Source organism: Misgurnus anguillicaudatus, chromosome 11, assembly GCF_027580225.2.
Source record: "Misgurnus anguillicaudatus chromosome 11, ASM2758022v2, whole genome shotgun sequence".
NCBI classification, from domain to species: domain Eukaryota; kingdom Metazoa; phylum Chordata; class Actinopteri; order Cypriniformes; family Cobitidae; genus Misgurnus; species Misgurnus anguillicaudatus.
Window position 1 is genome coordinate 12,292,384 of NC_073347.2, and position 24,245 is coordinate 12,316,628.

Below are 24,245 nucleotides of genomic sequence, written 5' to 3' on the forward strand. Positions count from 1 at the left end.
TCTGACTGACTGGATCAGCCGCGGAAAGTGAATGTGGACAGCGACATGTCATTGAGAGCGGAATAATCGCCCAAACGCCGATATTTGAACAGGTTCTTCCATTGAGCCGACCGATACCACAAAGCCCAGATTGGCTCCCAGCTGAATATCGTTCAAGGCATCGATTAAGTTGGCGTTTATGAGAGAAATATCGATTAGACAGCGCTGAGGCGACACTGTCGCTGGATGGACGCGCGCGAGCCGTCTGAAGAACACCATAGATACTAGCCGTTTGCTTGTTTTTCTGTCACACATCCACTAATAACAACCGAGACCAAACGAACACTGGCTTTACGCTTTATTTCTTTAACGAACATGGAGAAGGATGAGGACAACCCTTCAAAATGAAAACATCAAGTCGTCATTAATGCGGATTTAAATGTCTCGCGCTGAGGGGAACGGCCGCGCGCTTTCTCCTCACGCTCTCAGACTCGCTGCGTTTCTCACAGAAAAATATCGATTAAAAAATTATATTGTCGCTGAACGGACGCGGATAGAGAGACAGTGCACATAGGATAGGGATTTTTGAAGCAATATGGCTGATGGCTGGGGTTGGGGGCGCTGGCAGGAGCTCTCCAAAGCTTCTCAATGCTAGATGTGGCAGGTGGCAACGGATCCTATGGCAGCAGCAGCCCTAGAATGAGTAATACTATCAATTTTAATAAAAACCCGGACTCTTCTGTCTCTATATCGAAGATGGACGTGATCATCCCGTTCTCACCCGACGTACCCTGTGACAACAATGGTCAGCGCATGTGGTGGGCTTTCCTCGCCTCATCCATGGTGACGTTTTTCGGGGGTCTCTTCATCATTCTCCTGTGGAGGACCCTTAAGTACCTGTGGACTGTCTGCTGTCATTGCAAAATCAAAAATAAGGTAATGCATCTCGAGCCTTACGTTGTGTGTTTGTCTCCATTAAATGCACAGATTGGTTAAAACAAATGGCCATGTTATTATCAGGATTTTTAACGAATGACATTTGGATGGCTGTGAATTGGCATTCAAAGGAATGATTCATTGGTGAGAATACACTGTGTTCAGTCTGCTCTGCATGAAAACATTGCAGCAAGCAGCAAACAAGTTACATCTGAATGATGTACAAAACATTTTATAAAATCTAAGATTTAAGAGGTGGTACATTTAATAAATATCACCCAATGTATGGCAAAAATAATTGAGAGCTTTTTATATAGGCCATAATCTTTCAATGCACACACAACATCATTACGATCTAGAAGGTTTCTGTGTTTATGTATTGCAGATCTTAATATGTGTTTTTGTAATATAGGCTATATACTTTTATTTAATCTGGCTCTTCAACCAATATCATTGGTTTATATTGATATTGTATTTCCGAGTTGGAAAATTTAGAGGAGTAGACTTAATATTTGCAGTTTTTTTAGAAGTGTGTGGTACACAACCAAGCAATACCAACTCTTTCTGTTACTTGATTGAATTGAAAACTGGGGCAGTACCATTTAATAAGGTCCTAATATGTACCATTTATGTACATATATCAATCCAGACCTGTTGCTATAACAATACATAAATGTAATATTTTAATGTTTCATATTCATTCAATTAAATAGCCATGTGATAGCTTCCATTAAGCACTGGGTGAGAAACAGTGTGTCTGTTTGTTACAAGGGAGTGGCTTATCTTATGCTTATCCATCATCTTTGATGTATTTGCTGTAATGTCCTGCAATGGAAAAGTGTTATTCGGTTTTCTAGAAGCAGACATCAAAAAGGACTGGTTACCCGAAGCCTTATATTGGCTGGTTCATGTAGGATTTGAAGAGACAATAGCCAATACTATTTAATCCCTATTAATATCTACTAAGCAAGATTTCAGTCTGGAAAAGACTAAATTGTATGTCGCCCTGTTGGTTTCTTGATAAATTAAGTTGTTAAATATTTTCATGTTTAACTTATGTCAACATCAGTGAATTATGCCCACCTTATTTCAGTGCTTTCCCATTCAGATAACACTGTGTTGAACTTGTTATTTATTCAAATGAGAAGGGTTAATGACGTCTGTGAAGTCTTCATTAACATTTAATCACATACATGTACAAGCGCTCCAGCAAGGAGTCCATCTGAAACGGACACTGTGACTCAATCTGCTCCGATGGAAGTTGTTAAAACACAGTCAGGTCTGTGTCTTTATTACTGTGTGTTGGTTAAAACTAGGGATGCAAAGGGGCGAAAAGTTTCTGGTAAATTTCGGGAAACTTTCCATGAGAACTTTCCATGGGAACTTAATCTGGGGAATTTGGAAAATATTCCAAATTGGAAATTTACTGGGAATTTACAGGGATTTGCGGGATTTTATCGGAATTATTTGAAAATTTAGGGAAATTTATATAAACTATCATATACAAACCTAAATAAACATTTTGTTTGGTCATAAGCAGACATGCACGCAAGTAATAATACAATCTAATACAAATTTTGAAGAATTCTAATACTTGCACTCATCAATCTGATTAATGGCTTTAAAGCGTCATGAAACACTAACCAACACTTTGTTTAGTTGTTAAAAGAGTTAGTTGTGTTGCACATCATTGCACATTAATTTTAACATTTGGAGAAAACTAGTTATTTTTTAGCTTTTTTTGTCTTCCGGGTTTAAACTTCCAGATCTGTAGTACATCACGACGTGTCGATGTCTGATTATTATTTATGAGATAGCGTGTTTTCTTATCCAATGCGAAGACGTTTTACTTTTGGGGTCGGGTCTGGGGCTCAAGACAATCGCACTTGGATTATGCGGTTCTGTATAGACGGTTTCAGCAGTAACAACATAAACAAGCGGCTGTCGTGGTCTGCACGTAACTTCCGGTAAACTCCGCTAAGAATAAATAAAAACAAAGTTCTTTAAACGTAGTTTATTTATATAACAAGCAAAAAAACAACACATAGATTACATAGGAAACCAAAACATTTGTTATTTTCGACGAGGCATTTGTTCAAGAGATTAGTTTAGCAACTAGTCAGACCATTAAAATATTTTAACCGGAAGTAAAGTTCGGATCCAGACGTGTATTGCGTCAGCGCACGTGCGTCCAATGAAATCGTCTATAGTAAAGTAAAATGTGAGTGCGCCATGACGCACACTTGATTTTCCCTGCGATGCTGTCAGGGCTAGACTCACCATCAATTATGTGACTGAGGAATGACTGAAATTTTATTAATTCTTGGTGCAATTTGTGAGATATTTGCAGTAAAATGTCGAAAAACCACTAGGCCAGTGTTATATATTTTGTCCAGCTGATTACTATCAATATCTGTAATGTTTTCAACTACTTGTAAATCGTGAGAAAATTTCCATTCAAAACATTGACACGGGGCAGTGCAGTCTCCTGTCAATGACGTTAATATCCATGTGACCCTTTGTCACCGCCTTTACTGACGTAACCCACATGACAACACTGGTCGAGCTCGAAAAAATAAAATGGCGGCCAAGGAAGCGACTGGAGCACAAATTTAGTGTAAATAAACGTATATTTTCACATTTTACACATTTTAATTGCATTTATAGCGAGAAATTAGTATTGTAGTTTTCAAATATGTGATTAGTTATCACAAAGGCGCTCTCTGTTCATATTTCAAACACGCTTCCTTTGAAGTGCGTCGGAAAGCCTTTCTCTGAGCGGCCTTCAGGCCTCCGAGGCCGAAGTCATTTCCTCATGAGGCAGCGAGGAAACAAGTCCTCACAGTCCTCACAGCCTTGAGGTTTCGGACGCAGCCAGTGTCGTGGACAATGCGGAACTATGCGCTTGCTTATGGACTTATGGATAACTCTTTACCGTCTGCCGCTGGTTGTGTCAGCTCCTGTTAGCGTACGGGCCAACCAAACGACCCAAGAAGAGTTTGGAACAAAACGAGAGAGGATCGATTTGTTGTTGCATTATCTGGATGGAGAGAGCTTCACGACAACATTTAACTAGACCGAGATTCTGATCCTGCTTGTGTTTTACGCGATGGGTGAGTTGTTTTGATTTGTAACCCTTCAAAAAACTTATGCTATTATATTGATGACAACATTACTGTAATCAGCGCGTCTTCCCGCGGACAATATGCACATCAAAGGTATTGTGAGATTCTGATCCTGCTTGTGTTTTACGCGATGGGTGAGTTGTTTTGATTCGTAACCCTTCAAAAAACGTATGCTATTATATTGATCACAACATTAGTGTGTCGATTGTAATCAGCGCATCTTCCCGCGGACGATATGCACATCAAAGGTATTGTACAGCAATATAAATGGTCATTTTAAGACACTTCACATAAGATTTGTACTCTCAATACATTATGTGAAAAATCATTGTAGATTGTAAGTTGAAAACTTAATTCTGTGCTGTGTTAACTATCTATGACTGAAAATTTCGTTTTGAACATCACATATAAACTTACATAATGAAATAAACGATGTCATCAAATGCAACATTTATAAGACTTGATTACCTTATCCATCAACGTGATTTCTCGTTCTCGTCTGATTGATGGCCATCAGCGGTTGAGTTAAAGACTACAAATCCCATAATTCCACGCTGCTTCAGAGCGTCAGTAAACAACATCATTGTTGTTGTTTGATCTGGCGCCATCCATTGGCGAAAATAATACAAACTGTATCTTTAAACAAAATTATGCTGCAAGATTTTTTAAACTGCATTTAAGTTGCCTGTTATAGATAGTTTCAGCAGTAACAACATAAACAAGGGGCTTTCGTGGTCAACACGTAACTTCCGGGAAACTCCGCTAAGAATAAATAACAACAAAGTCCTTTTAAAGTAGTTTATTTATAGAACAAGCAAAATAAACAACACGTACATTACCTAGGAAACCAAAACATTTGTTATTTTCGACGACGTATTTGTTCAAGTGTTCAATTTAGCAACTAGTCAGACCATTAAAAAACTAAAACCGGAAGTAAAGTTCGGATCAGACACGTAATTGTGTCACCGCATGTGCGTCCGATGAAACTGTCTATAGGCAACTTTGCATTTTTCAAATTTCCAGTTTATTTCCATTAATTCCCATATATTCATTGATTCCCACATATTCCCCTTAATTCCTATGGATATATACGTAAACAGCTCAGTAATTCAGTGGTTGATGAGAACCTGTTGTTGTGCCGCTGACAATGAGAACGATAGCCAAGTGATTTCGCACCATGTCCCGTTTCCAGGAAGAAATGAAAATGGTGGTGTGGATAATTGCTGGCACTGGTGTGATTCCTAGTGGAAGGAGAGTCCGGAGGGGTGACTTTGTGGAGTGGTATTGACACTCAGTTGCAAGGGGTACATGCTTGTTAGGAGCATTAAGAGGATGAAACGTTATCTGTTGTGCAGCTGACTAGGACGCCAGCTCTTTCAGGCACGGTGTCACTAATGCTGAGGCCGGCCATGTTGAGCAAGCAGGTGAGACAGGGAGCATGTCATGCACTGAAGGCTGATTCCTTTCAGTCCATAGCGCACCATCTTGGAGCATTTGGTTTAATAGTTTATGTATATAATTGGTGTAGTTGCCACACAGTAGGTGTGGTGACTTAATGTGAAGTCACACTTTCTCTTTTCTTTGCCTGGGGTTTTAGTTATAACACATGATCTAAAGTACTGTATAACCTATTCACCTATTGAGTCATATTAAGGATTAAGTAAATGAAAAAAAGAGGAAGAAGAGCTTAGGACAACACATTATGAAAGTTTAAAGCTAAAGTGTGTGAAAATACATCATTTGATGTACTGGGGGTCCCTGCTCCTCTATCCAAGGGGCCCTTGGCCTGAAAAAGGTTGAAGACCTCTGTTGTAGTGTGATACGTAATGCCAACCTCCTTAGTTCAACTTCATAAGGTATCAATGTAACTGTAAATTTGCTGCCTCTGCCAACATGACAGTGACTGGTGAGTGAGGTTATTGTGACTAGATTGGTACATATTGCCTGAGGTAGAAAACAATGTTACTGAAGCAGAATTTAATATTGATTTATACTCCATGTTTATTTAATCTTGTTTTGTACTTCTGCTCCAAATGACTCAATTTCCATGTTTTGTTTTACATACTGCAAACACAAAGGGGTTTACCAATAGCTGTTACTCCTTGAAATAAGCCCTTCGCTTTGCAGTCCAGTGATTTTGTCCGAGTGCTGCATAAATAGCATTTTCCATTTAAAGCTCAAGATATTTTCTGACGCATTGGAGTTATGCATTTGTTTTGTGTGCCTATTTTAAGCGACAACTGTACATATATAAGACTCTACATTACAAAATATTTTTTAGGTCTATGGATGAACTTAGTTTCTCAGTAAAGCAAGAAGAATTGCCAAGATGCCTAGGAGGTGGATTTGTTTTGAGCCTGTGTATCCCCTCCTGTTTGACCATGTGCTGACTGCCTTTGGGCTAACAGGGTGACAGAGCACACACCCAAAGATCAGCTGTCCCTCTCACTAACACTGTAACACAATGTACAGAGCACAGGATACAAGTATGTATAGTTCCAAGATAAAACATCAAATATATGTGCATTGTCAGCTGGGAAATGTTATTGAAATTTTTTAAAGGGCACCTATTTCATTGCTAAAAACGAGAGTTATTTATTTTGTGTTTTTGGTTTAATACAATTTGTTTGAGTGGTTAATGGTAAAAAACTATATTTTCCACATATTGTAAATTTTTGTAGCACGATGTTACTACAGAAGAGTCAAGTTTTAAATAGGAAAAATATTAAAACTCTTTGGATATTTTTTAGCGCAATGCTAATGGTCTAATCAGATTCAATGGAATATGTTAAGCTATGCTAAAAGTGGTAGCGCCAGACCCAGAGATCAGCTGAATGGATTCCAAAACGGTAAAAATCTAATGTTTAACTCTAGGGGAGCTGGAAAATGAGCATATTTTCAAAAAAAGTGCAGTGTCCCTTTAATAAAGGATCATTGCGATTTTGTAAGAAAAAATATCCATATTCAAAACTTAATAAACCATGATACTAAAAAACTTCTGGTATCAGACAAGGCACATTCACGGAGCTGCTGCTTTTTCAATTAATGGCAGGTAGCACCAACATTAAAGGTATAGTGGAAGATTTTTCCGAATTATTTAAAAGAACCGCCCCTCGATATTTTTCTAAAAATGCACACGCAACACTCTCCCTCCCTCCTCCCGAGAGGGAACGCCTGTTAAATGCGTGCACGAGACAGAGACAGAGAGAGAGCATGCAGGAGCTCAGTTCTTCTCTTCGCTCTGTTTACAAGTTGCTGTCGGCATGTTTACCGTGTCTGTGCGGTTCGTGACTTGTGCCAGGGCTAGCATCGCTAATTATAGCTTACATCAACTTTTACTAGCAGTGATTTTAAATGGATTCTCCAAATAGCATGACAAATGTACCTTTTCAGTAGAAACTTCGCGTGGGAAGCCCAACCTGTCCTTTTAGCTCACGCCAGCATGTGAAATAGTCTCCCATAAACATTCTGGTCTTGTTTCTTTCTTTATAGTCCTTTCTCTTCTTGTCATACAATTCGTAGACACTTTTTCTCTTGCGACCCTCAGACATAAAAAAAAAAACACAGTGAGAACGCGAGCTTCAATGAATGGTTGAAACCGTAGCACAACACACATACACGTGAAAGTGCGCATGTGCAGCAAGCGAACCTAGAGGCGAGCACGTACGACGGTTATACGTCAACATATAATCAGAATGATTGACATCTGGGATGACCAATAGTCTTGATGATCCACCCGGAAAACGGAAATCTTCCGCTATAGCTTTAAGGTGCATAACTCACCCTCGTCACGTAACGCCACTCTCAAGCCTACACTGTAAAAAACAACCTATAGAATTTACTCAAAAAAATTGTTGTAACAATTTGCACTCACTTTGTTTGAGTAAATTATATCCTATATATTTGATTAAAGAGTACCTAAATTTAATTACTATGATAAAGTAAAAAAAAATAGGTAAGGTCTACCTATTTTTTTCATAACTAATTTCTTATAAAAAAATGAATAACATTAACCCTACTGGTATTAAGCCACAGATCTATTAAATTATTATTAATAATGATTAGCCATTAAGAAACATTACATATTACTTATTCAGAGAGGGTTGAATAAGAAAATAGTCATACACAAGATTGCATAATTGCTTGCTTTATTGACCAAATAACATTCTGTAAACATTTAAAACTAATTATTGGAAGTACAAAATAACCCCAATACATTTCAAGTGAAATACAACATATCATAGTTTTACATAAAGTTTCTTGAACATATTTCATTAAAAAAAAAAAAAAGTCTTCATCATGAGATGTTAAAAAACCATTAAAAGCAAGATTCCTAAATACTGTTCTTCACGTTATCATTAGAAAATTAAAGAAGACAATAATATGAGAGGAAAAACTGATCTCATTTACCTCAGTAGACTAGCATGCTATATTGATATACAAACAAACATTTCAACTTCATTTAAAACTTATTAAGTGCAAAAATACAACTTCATATTATGCTATAAGTCACAGTACACGTGCATAAAACATTGAACACTAACAAGAAGTACTTACATTCAATTTTAAGTGATTCAACTTCATACAAGTCACATATATAACATATGAACTCTTAAATACTTTTTGGAACAGACATTAAAAAGCGAAAGCCAACGTTAATTATATATCAGTAAATGATAATAATAATAATAATATGGCTTCATAAATGGATCCCTTCTAAAACAAAACTCAATATATTAACAGATAAATGCAAGAAAACTTTAACAGTAATTATCTAGCATCGACAGCTTTACCGTTGTTTGTTTGTCTGTTTGACGCCCTCCCGTCTGTATCGTACATCAACCGTCCGCTGCTCTCTCTCGTCACGTGGCTTGCTTAAGTTCAACCACTCAGATTGAGCAGCTCCGCTGTTCACGAGATTCAGACATGTAAATAATAATAATGGAAGTTAATATTTTAATCATAAATATGCATTTTTATTCGTATTCGCAGGTGCAAGAACTGGGCGATGTTTCATTCAAAGCTAACCTGACTGACATAACCTATCAATCTGTCAACAACAGAGACAGAGAAACACGCAAATGACTAAACTTCTGGTAGATTTTACAGTTAACCAACTTAACATTTCCATTCATGATGATATCAACAAGTTAAATAAAAACGTACCTGTCAACAAACCGCAGTTCTCCCGCCGATATGATATGAAAAATGGTGACTCGAGTCCCGCCTGGATGTTGATTCATGCGCATTTTGCGGTGCTAAGGCCAATATTTTGGGGTATATGTTACTTATTTTTTTAGTATTGCAGTTATTACTGTTAAAAATTGGATAGTGAAGGTAGAATATACCCATTATTTTTTATTTTACTTGCTAGCTTATATATTTAATTAAATTATAACTAATTTTCATGGGTTAAATTTAACACCCTCCAGAGTAATTTTTTACAGTGTAGAAGTCACTTTTAACATAGTAGGTGGCAATAATGCACCTTATCCTTGGTGCCACCCTGTAATCTATTGAAGTGAGATTTTAAAAAATATATAAACATTGACTTTTGACAACACTTTAAGGGGAAAACATGGTCCAAATAACAAAAAAGATAAGTGTTTTCCAATCTTGAATACTGTAGAGAAAGTTTACTTGTATTTCAGGAAAATTTCAGAAATATACATTCTATAGAAAAACCCAGATTTTTAATCACATCTTCAAATGTCTGTTTTTTCCTGTGTTTTTAAAGCTATGATTGTGTTTATGGTGTGCAGTATAACATGTGTTCATGTTTCGTGTAAAAAATTTTTTTTACACAATGTACTTATCTGTATACCGCTGTTTTCACTGTCCTAAAAACGGGCTGATGTCTTCCTTGTTCTATGAAGTCCCTCCTTCAGAAATATGTAACGAGTTCTGATTGTGTTGTTTGTTTAGTGTGTTGTGATTCGATAGCAGCTTAGCTTAGCAGAGTTGTTTGAGCCAAAGCTGACGACTGATGTATACCTGTGGGTGGAGTTTAGTCAGAAATTCTTATATTGACGTCATTCAATCGGGAAGTAGAGGGCTGTAGTCCAAACCGGCCGTTCACTGTAGGCTTTGAAAGGGGAATTCTGTTAAAAAATATATATTACCTGGCATTGAACTTTGAGCTTTATAATTTTGCAGGTATTATTTATAACAGCAACATTACACACTAACTAAAATTTTTAAAATATAGGATCAGGAGAAATGGGACCTTTAATGTGTCTTTTTATCCACGCAGTTTTTTACATTGCTGTTGGGTGACTTTATGTCACTTATGAGGATTGCCTTTGTTGGAATTCAAAATACACTGGGCAGAAATGGTCGTAATACATGTAGAAATGATGTTTAAAGGCAAATCTGGAGTGGTCTCTTAATTTATTCTGCGACTATATGTACATACATCAGGTAATGACATCAGGTAATGAAATGTTCAAAATTGAGCTTGGTGTTAAAAGAAGACAAGACTTGCTGGAATATAACTGGGTGATTCTCACGAAAACTTGGTTTTAAAAATGTCAAGCATGAAAATGTAAAAATTGCTTAAATTTACTTTTTTTCCCACCAGACATTGAAAAACAAAGTCTGGAGTAAATGGGAACATTAATTTAAAAACTTTTACTTATCATTTAACACTTTTTGTAACATAATTAAAAAAATTAGTCCTAAAAAATCTCATTACCGCAACAGTCAGAAAACATCAACACCGACATAATTTTCAAAATGACATGACAAACCTGAAAGAACATAATTTGGAGATTCTGCACATGCATTTAAAATCAAAGAATTATGCTTTTATTAATTAAATTAACATTTAATAAGCATCAGTTGCGGTAATGATAATCAAAATGTCGTGTAAGCATTCTGACAAGACAATATTTCAAATTAACTGTAAAAAAAAATTATCTTACCTGGTAGCCATCTTGAAGTAACTGGTCCATGTGCTTGGTCACTCAAAATCAAACTTTATTAAAAGTCTGTATGTGTGCTTAAACTGTTCTCAAAAAGTGTTGCGGAGGATGAGAACATCAGGCATGGACACATCATTTTCCTAATTTTTCTTCATTATTATTATACATGAATAGGGATCGACCGATATGGATTTTTTTGTGCCGATGCCGATACCGATTTTTTTCCCATCAGCCTTAGCCGATGACCGATACAGTCTGCCGATTTTCTTTAGCCGATATTTGGAGCCGATACTGCTTTTGCTCATTCAGTTTATATCATAAAAATGACACAATGATTTTACATTTAAAAAAGGAACATTTATTGAACTATATTTAACAAATAGTAAAAACAGGTGAGGTAGAACAAGTAAGAAAATTCAGGGCTGCTTAAAATATATAAATAAAATAATTACACCATTGCACACAGTAGCAGCAACCAAGCAGTATAACAAGGGGAACACTTTACTTTATCCATGAAAGTAACCAACTATTTACAACCTATTTAATGCTTAGGTCTTAAGTTTTAGTGCACTTAACTTAATCTTTTGTAGAGCAAATGTCTTTCATAAGAAGACAAGGAAAATGTAAACAGCAATACTGATCAAAAAACAACTTAAAAAGAATTCTGAATAACATGCGGATTGCCCCACTTCTGTATCTCACACACCCTAGTGCCCTATAATAAATGCGAGGGATAGTTAGTTTGCCTCAGCTCGCTTGAAATGCATAAAACTGAACAAACACATGAGGATTTGTGTACGGACTTCGGTCAGATAGTAGAGCGCGTGCACGTGGGAGAGGTGCAGTGAGAGAGACATGGATGAGAGAGTGCATGTATCTTTGCGCTCCCAGTGAACGGAAATGTTGACAAAACTTACAAAATAACACTTCTCAGGTCACATAAAAGTCATGTGGGAACTGCTCGGAACTAAGTGCTTTGGGTCGAATTCCTTATTTTTTTTTCGCTGACGAACATTCCGCGAAACTCCGCGTTAACAACCATAAACATATGCAACCATGAACTGCGTTATCCACAATGACGAGAAACTATCAGCAATGGATATTGATTTTTAGCCTTTTACTACTACATATATTTATGGAGATGAGAATTAAAAACCCACCCTGTCCAGCTATGATCAGCTGTTCGGTTGATCACATGACCTGCGTTTGCTTGCGGCATTATGAGCACGCGTCGCGTCCAAATGTCAGACTGGTGGTCGCTGAATAAAACTCCTACAAATACCACGGAATCACGGAACAACGTCAGCATTATTTAATCCTATGACCAGTTTTCGTAACAGCTGCCGTATGTATACGGTTAGCCTAAAAGCTATTTGAAGCTCCCTAAATACAATGGCAAGCAGTTTTATAAGCATTCGCGTTTTCCATTATGACCACCAAACTTTCTTAGCTATGGTTGCACGCACATATAGAGCAACGTGTTTACACTTTCAAAGTATATGGCAATATTTCAGTCAAACAGTTAAAAGATGCTTTGAAGTTTAAAACTTACCAGCGCAGGCTTGGAGCGCTCCGCTCTGCTAGTGGGGGGAGGGGGACTGCACGTGCTGCAGGCAGCCTCCAGCAACACAGAGCTGCCTGTGGGCGCCTGTCTGTAATTAATGCCGGGGAAAAACTATCGGCGAACGCAAGCCGCAAATCGGCCGATGCCGATACACCTAAAACCTAGTAAAATCGGCCCGATGTATCGGCCGGCCGATATATCGGTCGATCACTATACATGAATATTCAGTAAATATTTTTTCTGTCATCTAAAGTAGTCTAGCAAAACATCCATTTATTTTTTTCTTAATATTTTTGTGTTAATTTGATTAAATTACAACATAACGCATGTTCAAACACAGCCGGACACATTGCGGTAATGAGAATTTCAGCAGAAAATGAGATAAAATTTACAATTATAAATTCTTTTGTTGAAATCACACATTGTGCAAGGTAGAAAACAGTATTGTGTTGATTCTGATGCTTTTTAATGTTACTATATTACACATTTTAAAGCTAAAATCATTAGTGCCGTGGTGTTTCAATGGTTTCGTGAGAATCACCCAACTGCTTAAAAATGCTGAGACACTTGAGTTTATCAAAAGTGTACAAAGATTTTGTTCACTGCTGGAGACAAAAATGATTTTGTATAGAGTTGACGTTTGTGTGCCAGGTCTCTCGAGTTGCTCCTGGCAATTCAGTCATAGAGTCGTGGATTATTGTCATGTGTTGTTGATACTGGCATGACAAAAGCAAGCTCTAAGCTCAGGGGAAAGACTGACCAGTTTCCACTGCTGTTCTTAGGACATTGCAACCAGTCACCATTTCACTAGACAGTGCTTATTTTTTATCATTTCTCGTATGTGAATCGATTCTGCAAATTTCACCCCAGCCTTGTGACATTATTGAAATAATGATTTTATGAAAATATGATTTTCTGTTGCCATTATACTATTAAGTAGGACAATTAGTAGTGTTGTTTGTTATATTGTGCAGTACCTTGTAGTAATGCACCGAAATGAAAATTCTTGGCCGAAACCGAAAACCGAAAAAGCAAAACAAGGCCGAAAAACCGAAACCGAAACACCGAAAGAAATTATTATGCCAATTATTAGTACAACTGCATTTATGGCTATCATTGTGTACTAACTAGGGGTGTGTGACGGATCAAAAAACTCACAGTTCAGATCACATTACAGTTTTTGAGGCACAGATCAGATTATTTTTCCGATCAGCAAAAAGCGGGTAGGAAAAATCTAATAAACAATAAAGAAATTGCAAACATTTATAAAAAAGAACAAAGTTGTACATTAATAAGGTCTGAAATTAGCATTACAGAAATCAAATTAAATGAATCATAACACAATAAATTAATATTATTATTTTTAGAGCTATTTGTCTCTTTGTCATGGGTTGTTTGATTAACATTAATGACACAGACTTAAGTAGGTTAATCTGACTGTAATCTATACATACATTTAACACATTTTTTTATTAGAAAAAGAATACTGTGGAGAGAATTTTGTTTATGTGTGCCCTGTCAATAACAGAGAGATTTTATGTTTGCTTGGTTTTTTTTAAACGCGTCTCTCTAGTATGTGCACTACGGAGGGCACTTAAACGCGTGCGCTCAAACAGAGAAGGAGGGTGAATCTCAAACAGCGCAACAGTCGCTCCACATAAAAACGTTACGTTGTGTTTCATTGCTTTATTCGCCAAATGTATGTTAATGGATTACAGTATGAGACACATTAGCGCGACTCTCTCTAAAGTTTACACATCAAGACATGCTTAATCTTTGCAGATGCGTGCAAACGGCTCGACCCTGAGTAAAACCTGCTTGAGCACGAAGGGGAGGGGTGGGTGACATTCATTTTCGGTTTACATTTTCGGCTGGATTTTTTATTTCGGCCCGAAACCGATAATGCTATTTTCGGCCTAAGTTTTTGGCGACCGAAATTTCGGTGCACCCCTAGTACCTTGGTCAACAATTGTTGTTTTTAGTTTACATTAATGCGTTTATCCTTTAAAACGCGTTACTTTTGCTATGTTTACGCCTTTCATTTGCACTACACCACCGTTTTCGACCCTCATAAATGTATTCGTTCGCAAACGCTGCAGACCATGTTTTAGTTTGAGAACTCAGACGTTGCGCTGTAAATGAACGTAGATGGAGTCTTATGTAAACGAACAGCTGATGTTAACATGAGAGCGCATCATTTTCAAAGTAAAAATTATTTTTATTCGGGTAAGTGGAGGTTTGAGGTTTTCCAAAAATAGTAAATATCTACCAACCAGCTATTATAAAGGCTATATCAGATTTTAACATGAATCCTTAAAGATAATGTCTGTTTTATATTTATGTTTGAGTATTGTTGGGTTTGAATATTGTTGTAATGTTGTTTATGTTTTGTTTAAATTTAGTTACCTTATTACGAAAGATAGACTGTAATTATTAATTTAATTATATAGGGCGTTGTAAAGGCCAATATGAAGGCAGAATTGTAATGGGTCAGACATTATTTTCGAGTTTAATTTAAGTTTTGTTTGCTACTATAAAATGAATTTCGTTTCATATAATTTGTCTCTTAATTTTAATCGATGTTTTGTTGATAAGTTTTGTAAATATAAATTAATAAAAACAATACAATCAACGTCATATTAATATTTAACGCTTGTTTAGCCGATTTCGCTTTTTGCTATTTCTGTGTTGCTAGCGGAGGACGTGCACGGACCTCGCACACTTTTAAAAATGTATGTCATATCCATTTTTAATTAATTGATCGCACACTGAATAGGGAAAGGTAAGGGAAGTTAAGTTATTTGATGTTTTTTTCTGAAGAATACAGTCAGTTCGTACGAAAATTTTCAAATGGACTATAAGATCATAAATATGAACTGCGAACAATGAACTAGGCTATTATAAATATAACAGTGTGAAATGGCTGAAGAGGAACTCCCTACATTAAAGTAATAAGCATTTGCTGAAATTTATTGCTTCAAGTTCGCTACTGTTTAGTACTGTTCACTTGAATGCTTCCTTTTTAAATCAAAGATCTTTCTGTTTGGTTTATAACATCAATATTAACCTATTAATCATATTAATATGTTGAAAGGGGGGGGGCTGAAGGCTTTCCCAAACACATTTTTATAGGTTCAAAAATAGTGTCTGTTGTAGTTGCCGGCAAAGGATCCAGGTATGAATTTTTGTCAATATCGCACACCCCTAGGCTGCATAAACGCGCAAAGGTAAGCTATTATTAGAGTAATAAGTTATTTTACACTTTTATGCGCATGCCCAGTTATGTGATTGGTCATGTTTCATGCGTTTATGGTGGTGTATAGTGTGGATGAAGATTCTTTTTAAAATGCCAGTATAAACGAGGACCGTTTTCATTTTAAAATGCCGTTTTAAAACGCAAATGCTCTAATGTAAACAGGGCCTGAGTTGTGGTCGACCCCAAACTTCACTAGCTGGTCAAAACCATTAGTACATGTGAAAAGATAGCAAGATGGTCATGGTTAATTAAGCTCATAGAAGAGTCTAGAAGCTAGTTCAGCTGCTGTTGTCTTTAAAGAGTGAGTGTAATCTTGCTGCAGTTGAAGCCACCATTTGCGCTCATCTCCACTAAACCCTAGCTAATATTAACCAGACCACAATCACATTAAGCACACTTTTACCTTCATAGTTTTTTCCAATATAGAGTTCCAGGACAGCTGGCTGCAAACTGATTAACAGCACTGCACTGAATCACTGCTTTTAATGTAATGCAAATTATTGATCCTCCTGGAAACACAAATCATTTATTTGTTTTTATCTATACTTTTTTTTTTTGCATGAAGAGAAGGTGTGCACAGCCTTGGATCAGCTTTGCTTTTGGTAACCCTCTTATCTCAAGCATTTGAAACTTCATCACGAGATAAAAAGTGAAGCATAACGAATGGGCAACCACGGCCCTTCAGTTAAAGAGTTATATGAAAGCCTAATGAAATGTGGCCCCTGTGCCCAGCCCCTCAGCTCAGCTGGTGAAATACTCAATTCTGATTCGTCCACATCTCAGTGAGCTTAACGCCGTAATTGGCGTTTTGATTGGAGAGCAGTGATGCAGCGTTCAGGGAAGAAGAGAAGCGAAGGGTAGAGGACGTCCCTGTGACCTTCAGAGATGTGGGCTGTGCCGCAGAAGCCCCGCGCTCCTCTGTGATTTGGCTGCATATCTCTCGTGTGCTTGCAAGCTAATAACAGGTTGTGCCTGTGATGGCAGGCGGCAATTTTAATAACCTGTGTGGCACTTAGCATGCACTACAGCACACTGGTATGGTGAGATGGAGTGGTTTTGATGTGCCCGCAAAGGTTATTCCACAAATGTCAAACTGGTTACAGTGTTTTTAAAGCATCTCTCAAGGGCTATTTTTGAGCTTCTTGTAATGCTACTGAAAGCTTTTCAATAAAAGCATGTTTAATTTTCTTGCTAAATGAATCTTGTTTCTGTCGAGGCTGCAAGGAAAGTCTGTTTATAAAGTAACAGTGGAGGAATGGCTTGTGAAAAGTGAGACGATAGTGTAAAATAAGCTGTCATGTGCACTGTAAATGGCATGTGTGTAGACATCATGTACGTATGTTGTACACTGAAACTCAAGAACAGGGTAAAGAGTTCATTGTGTTAGGTTAGAACATTTCTGCTATTGGGAGAGTAACATATACTGTAGACAGCAAGTGCGAATACATGTTTTTGTGTGACTGACTTGGGTCAGTATGTACCTGATGTTGCCAAACTATACATTTGTACTGTTAATGCAAAATGTAATAATAAAGAAGAGCTTACAGTTAACATACTAAAAGATGTTGGCAGTTAAATTAAAAAAATTATATATGAAGAGTTTGGTTCCAAAACGCAAAAAATCCATTTTGACAAATTTTGGTAAAAACGTGTTTTCTATACCAAGAAAGTGACAAGATGAAAACCACTGTTTTCTGTTACAAACTTTCACATAGCATCTTTAGGTTATAAAAACAAAAAATTAAAATCCTTAACTTGATTTTCAAAGATTTATTATAAAAACGAATATTTTTTTTTTAAATGCTATAAATCTATTGAATCAACATATAAATGTGCATTCATCTTTGCCATGTTATATTTATTTAGTTGAACAGTGATATACACTGATTAAAAGGCATTAATGGCAATAACCAAAACACTTACTTTGTCATATTAATAATGCTGTCATTGCTGCGGTTATACTTGGGAGGTCGTCGCTTAACATTTTTCACAGCGACCAGCTGTAAAATGTTTTGGTCCTGCTCGATTTTCGTTGACTTTGAGTAAAATTATGGAAAGTTTTTCATAAGATCCCCTGGGGTCAATGTGTTAGCATGAGAGAAGCTTGATGCTGTCGGAAGACGAAGCACCCGTCTCCCGAGTGCCTCTCGCGTAAATTATTAGATGTTGATGGCTTACGTTTCTTTCCCGTCACAGAAAACAACCACAGGTTTATCAATGCCATTTTGTTTTTGTTTATTTGTTGATCACGAAGTACAAAGTAGATGAGGAAAACTAGGATTCCGTGTACTCAACGCGTCGCCATTGTTTGTTTACAATGCGTGGAATGGTGCGCTGTAATTTGTGGAGCAGATTTATTGCATTCTGCGAAAAAGGAGGAGTGGCGTTTATTGCGTTTTGGGATAATAGGGAAAAAAAGATGACAGAATAACACGCCGGATATTGTATTTTGCGTAAAATTAAGAATTTACTTTTAAATACTGACCTGATGTAATACTGATTTTGGCATTAACTCGTTTTTTTTTTTAATGGTGTGTATCGCGCTTTGGAACCAAACTCTTCACATATATATACAAAACAAAAATATACAAAAAAAGATAAATTGGAGGGGGTCCTCTGGTTTTTATTTAAATAAAAATGCTACATAAATTTAAAATTTTGCAATAAACTAATCCAAATGATTTCTTTTTGAAATAAATGTAAACTCTCAACTGTGCCTCACGCTGTTTTTGAAAGGAATTGACAAACGAGTCAATGTCTCTGCGTGTGGATAATTTTCACCTCGTAGACTGTAAGAATCTTTAGTTATTATCTTTAGTTATTTTTAGGGTTAGGGGCTTTTAAAAAAATATTTTTGGCCGAGATATGGGCAGTAGCTGTATTCCTTCTAGCCACAACCCTGCCTCAAGGGCAAATTGTTTTTGGTGCTAGATAATGTTAAACTTTTAATAGTTAATTTTTAAATATGTTTTCATAATTCCTTAGTGTCAGATTGTTATGAGGTCTTTATGTCTATTTGTTGTAAGATATTGAATTCCATTTAATATTTATTTATGTCCTGTCAGTTTTATAAAATTATTTTTTTTTGTTAAAAAAAAGATTACCATACTGTTTTTAATTCATTTAATTAATTTTAATTAATTTAATTAGTTATAGCATATATTTTTATGTGACGTGTAATGTGAACTTCAGTGAAATTTTGAAGACCAGCGTGCTGAATAATGATACATACAGCACACATATACAATACTTATGCGCCTATATGTATGAATGTTTGCTAGAAACTTCTCAGAGATTTTAAAAATACCCATAACCTTCATTAATAATCTCTAAATCCCTCAAGACTTACCGGTCCGCACCAGCGGGCTTGTTAACATTTAACCTCTCTTGCACATCTTGAGTGCAAAATTCATTTGCTTCACTTTAGCTCGGCGTGAGTGTGAAGTCTCACAGTTCGGCAGGGATGCATAAAACTCGAGTGTTTCCAGCCTCTGTAATTCTCCTCAGATTCAGACTTTCAGCACCATGGAGAGCTCAGTTTAAGCAGCAAAAATACAGAGAGCGCATGCTTTAATGCTGAAACACATCTGCTTTGCTGGAAGGTGTACAGTATATACTAAAGATGTTTGCTGAACATCTGAGCTGAGGTAATCAAGCAAATGAAAATGGTGGCGATTGTTTTATTGAAAGGCCACATCTGTTTGCTCTGAATGAAAGCAGCTGCGACCTCGTCATCTGTAGAAGTGCATCGTGTTGAAACACATTGGATATGAATGGGCAGCAAATGACTGTGCCGCAGTATGGATCGAAAAGACTAGTTTGGCTGCTGTGTTACACTTGTCCTGCTACAGTTCGCGATTTTTAGACATCTATAGACATGTGGCTGTTTTCGTATGATCACATGCGCAGCTGGTAATGTTTCGGTTGTTATCTATAGTGTGTGGACATCACTAATTGATTGCTTTTTTCTCATCGTGAATGAATTTGTTATCTTGAGAAATAAGCTCTTTAAGTTAATCTGGTACCTTTAGTGCTGTTTTTTCTTTATATTGCTAAACAATGAATGGGAATTTTGGAGCATTCCATGGGCTTAAAATATTTATCGAAAGCTAAACATAAAGACATTTTTCAGAATACATTTTGGATGAGAAAATAACTGAACTAGACAAAAATAGTGTGAATATATTTTTAATTACAGCTTGTTTGGTATGACCAGTGATGGCTTTGCTTTCTGTATGGGTTTTTCCTGGCTCAAAATAAGGTTAATTTTTTTATTTTTTTACTGAAAAGGGAGAAGAGAAAGAAGTGCAGTCAATATCTATGTCAAGTATATTTGGAAGAGATGGGTTTTTAATTGCTTTTTGAATGATGCAAGAGATGTGGCTGACCGGATTGCAATAGGAAGGTCATTCCACCAGCAGGGAGAAGTGAAGGAAAATGAGCGGGAACGTGATTTAGTGCCCCTTTGTGAAGGTAACCCAAGACGCCGCTCATTTGTTGAACGTAAGGTTCAACAATTATTAACCTTTTATTTGATAATTTTTTTTATTAATTAAATACATACAACATAGCAGCTAATGTGTTCATTTACGTTTAACAAACAGCAAAGTTGTTTATTGTGCTTTTTTGCACTGTTCTAAAGTCTTTTGTGATAGCTGATGTACACGTCATAGACATTATCTGTCCATTCTGCGATTCACTCACTGATCACCAATTGATTCACTGAGCTCAAATTGATTTGTTGAGCTCTGATTGATTTTCTTGGTGAATGAATTGTTTCAAACATTCATTAAAATAAATCGGTTTAAAAGAATAATTCGTTTTCGAGTCATTGGTCAGATTGTGTTAGAAAGCGAACGTGATTGCGATGCTAAACCACAAATAATTTTCATGCAGGAAACAATGTTGTAACAATTCGTTGTCTGCAGTAATTCACCTGCTCAACATCCACGAAGCTCCTAATAAAGCTCATATTCTGTATACACCAAACGCGAAGCATCACTTTCCTCGCTATAGATTACTTGCGAGATTTAACTTTGTCTCATGTGAATTTTTCGCTTAAGTTGATTATTTTCAACTCGCCGGAAGACATATTTAAGGCGAATAGCACATGTTTACGTGCAGTCGCGCCTATCTATTTGCATCATTCGCATTGCCCTGCACAAGTTTGTATCTATTCATGTCTTCGCATTGACTTTGTATGTAGTCTACTCAAACAAATTGTTGAATTCGCGTTTGGTGTGTACGCCCCATTAGGAAGGAATTCCTTAAATTTAGGGGTGCATCAATAAATGCCGATATACACTGATAATACAGGCCGATAACTATTCTGAATCGCACATTTACATAATCATTAAACATATTTTTTATTATCATGAAAATACTGGAAAAGGTTTGCAGAACAGCAATATAAATATATCCTTAAGCAATTTCCTTGAGCTGCATGTCATAGCTGCGTGTGTATGGTTCTTCGTCTGGAGCGCATATTGAGTTTCTGCACGAGAGCGCCCTCTGGCTTTTGGATGTAGCGGCATTTCACCGTAATTCATTGAGAAGCATAGCAAGCATCATCGGCCAATATATCGGTGCACCCCTACTTAAATTGCAGCTCTTCTTGTAAAGTTTAGTCAGCGGCTCACTGTGCTGATAACAAAACAGCGCCACTACAGTGGTGTAATGCCGCAACTACAGTTACAAATGACAATCCACAGAAAGCAACAATGGTTTTCGTGAAGACACATGACAAGGACACCTGAAACTTGATGGAGGTGGCTGCCTTTAAATTCTCTATTTTTGGGGAATATGATGTTTCCACCATATCCTATAGGGCGTCCCACACCGGACGAAAAGCACCGCGTTGCGCCATGAATCTAAAAACAGAACACATTATTTTCTATGAATGTTTGCACGCTGCCGGCGGCTGTCCACTATGATTCGGGGCACTGCTCAAATCCCTGTCACGCCTTGGAGCGCCACTCACACAGTTTAACATTAAATAACATGATATTTGTCACAAATCGTTAGCGATTAACATTGCCTGCTAACATATATTTTGCATTTTGAAGTAGACGCTATCTTACTAAGCTCGCGCTATTTAATGTGCACTTCTGGTGTACGATACCTCAGTGTTGTCCTAGACACGACGCAGTGTTGTGCTTCTCGTCCGGTGTTGGACCCCCTTAAGGGTTTACTATAAATTTAAAACGTAAAGACAGAAATTATGAAACCACAAATCATATCTATTTTTTACCCTTGAATGTCCTTGTATTGCTGGCAGGGCGTGATATGTATCTGAATGCACCCTTGATGATTTTGCATTATATATAATAAGCATGTAATTGGATTGGCTAATTCCGGTTTTCTTAGTGGGGTAGAGAAGCTAAAGCCACACAGCTGCTTTGCAGTGCATTGTCTTCGAGCAATACAACTGCAGAGAGATGAGAACTGGCGCACACTCAAAAAGCCCAGCTTGGTCTCCCTTTCTCTCACTCTCTCACTTTTACTCACTCACTCTTTCTTCTTTTCTCTTCAGCTTTAAGCAGCAGCCTTTTCCAACACGGCCCCTTTCAAACTTCAAAAGAAACCTAATTGCGTCTTTACTGCATTGATACCGACCACTGATTCCAGATATTCTACCACAGCATTTACCGTGTTACCTGTTTCCATTTAAGGAAACGAATGTCCTCTTTCCAGGAATAGAAAGCATTGACTAAGGCCTGAGTGGAGTACCACAGCCTTTGACCTCTTGGAATGGGGTCAGCGTTTCCCAGGTCACAGGAGAAATTAACTAACCATTCTCAAATTACAGAGCATTTATTTTACCCCATAACCCAAGATAGCATACTAGAAGCAGTTACACTCATTTAAAAGGCTGTCTGCTGGCATGTAACATGCTTTTAATTACCCGCCACACATTTTCAACATGCTTGCCATCCCTCAAGCTTACGCATCTATTCCTGATGAGCTGTCTGTCTGTTTGTTTAAAAATAACACAGAGGGTGAAACTGCAGATTGTGGTTGTCAACTTTCATTTTTTACTCATAAACTAAACGAATAGTGTCATGCTGTGTTAGTGACATGATTTAATTGCCGTGCACTCGCTGAATCATTAGGTTAATGCGACGCCATCGGGTGCTCTAGAACATCGATGGCAAAGTGCACAGTCAAGGTATCTTATATAAAATGAGCCTCTCTATATTTAGAAGAAGCTCTTATAGGAGGTTTATTGCGGTCTCAGGGTTTACCCTGCCCATCCTGTTTTGATTTGGCGCAGGTACCTGCAGCTCTAGGAGCTTGACATTTAGCCAAAGTAATACCACGGCAGAACGTACCCAACACTGTCAGCTTTTAACATGCTAGGTTAGACAGGTTGGCTGGCAGATGCACATCTCATTTTCACTCGCCTGAACACCATCAACGCGGGATGTATGACAACAGAACCGAATTTGCAAAAAAAGCACACGCCCCCAGGATGTGGTCTTATGCATCATGGGATAGCATCATCATGGGATTGTTCTGTTTCTTCCTGTGACTCTTTCTAGCAAGAATACACTTTTTATGTGATTTTACTGGAGCAGAAAATGATAGACTGAGGCATTGAGAGCTTGTATCCTGTCCTTGACCCCTCAGAGGTTATGCTTTCTCATTCCGGGTATCAGGAATCATTTACTGTGACGAGATGCGGACCACCTCCAGCAAAAATAATGCCGTTTGTAAGCCTCTTTGATTTCTATCAAGTTAAATGAGGCATTGCATAATACACTTTGAAATTTGTCCTTCTTTCTGCAAGGGAAACCAGAATTTGAAATGTGTTATTTGAAGCTTTGCTTGTCTTGGTAATTGATGCTAAGAGTTGTGTCTACACCACCACCGGCCTGACTTTGAAGAGATGTTTACGTTTTGGAGCAAACTTGGATTGTGTATTTGTCTTTGTGCAAATTTCATTCCGACTTTATCTTTTCCCCGTAAACGCACAAACAATAAACCCAAGTAATCCAGTAAATGACAAACTGTGCTCATCAACCAGAGAAATTGGTGGAAAATGAGGTGCCATTGTCCTGGTTTAATGCATTTCAGAGTTTAGCTATCCATTCATTTCCACTGTGTTGTTGCAGAATGAAAAATGTTTTGTCAGATAAGCTATAAAATACAATTGATGTGGTAATATTGAAATTAAATGGTGTTATTTATATTAAAATAATTTAATATCACATTGATTAAGTTTAAGAATGAAAGTATGGCAGGGATAGCTCTTAAAGGGATAGTTCACCCAAAAATTAAAATAATGTAATTAATGACACTCCTTCATGTCGCTCCAAACTCGTAAGACCTCTGTTCATCTTCGGAAACACAGTTTAAGATGTTTTATATTCAGTCCGAGAGCTTGTTGACCCTTCATTGAAAATCTATGCACGGCATACTGTCCATGTCCAGAAAGGTAATGAAAACATCATAAAAGTAGT

At 37.2% G+C, this 24,245-nt stretch overlaps 1 protein-coding gene across 21 annotated transcripts in view; it reads left to right on the forward strand.

Moving 5' to 3' along the window:
- The window catches only part of kcnma1a (potassium large conductance calcium-activated channel, subfamily M, alpha member 1a), a 263,693-nt gene continuing 239,448 nt past the window's right edge, over positions 1 to 24,245 (forward strand). For 14 of the 21 annotated variants that reach the window (XM_055170791.2, XM_055170796.2, XM_055170794.2 and 11 more), the window contains exon 1: positions 2 to 915. In XM_055170791.2, the coding sequence (XP_055026766.1) occupies positions 628 to 915 (288 nt within the window). In that variant the 5' untranslated portion in view covers positions 2 to 627. Of the gene's footprint in view, positions 916 to 24,245 lie in introns of all 21 variants that reach the window. The other 7 variants (XM_055170804.2, XM_055170805.2, XM_055170807.2 and 4 more) reach the window with 2 other exon arrangements.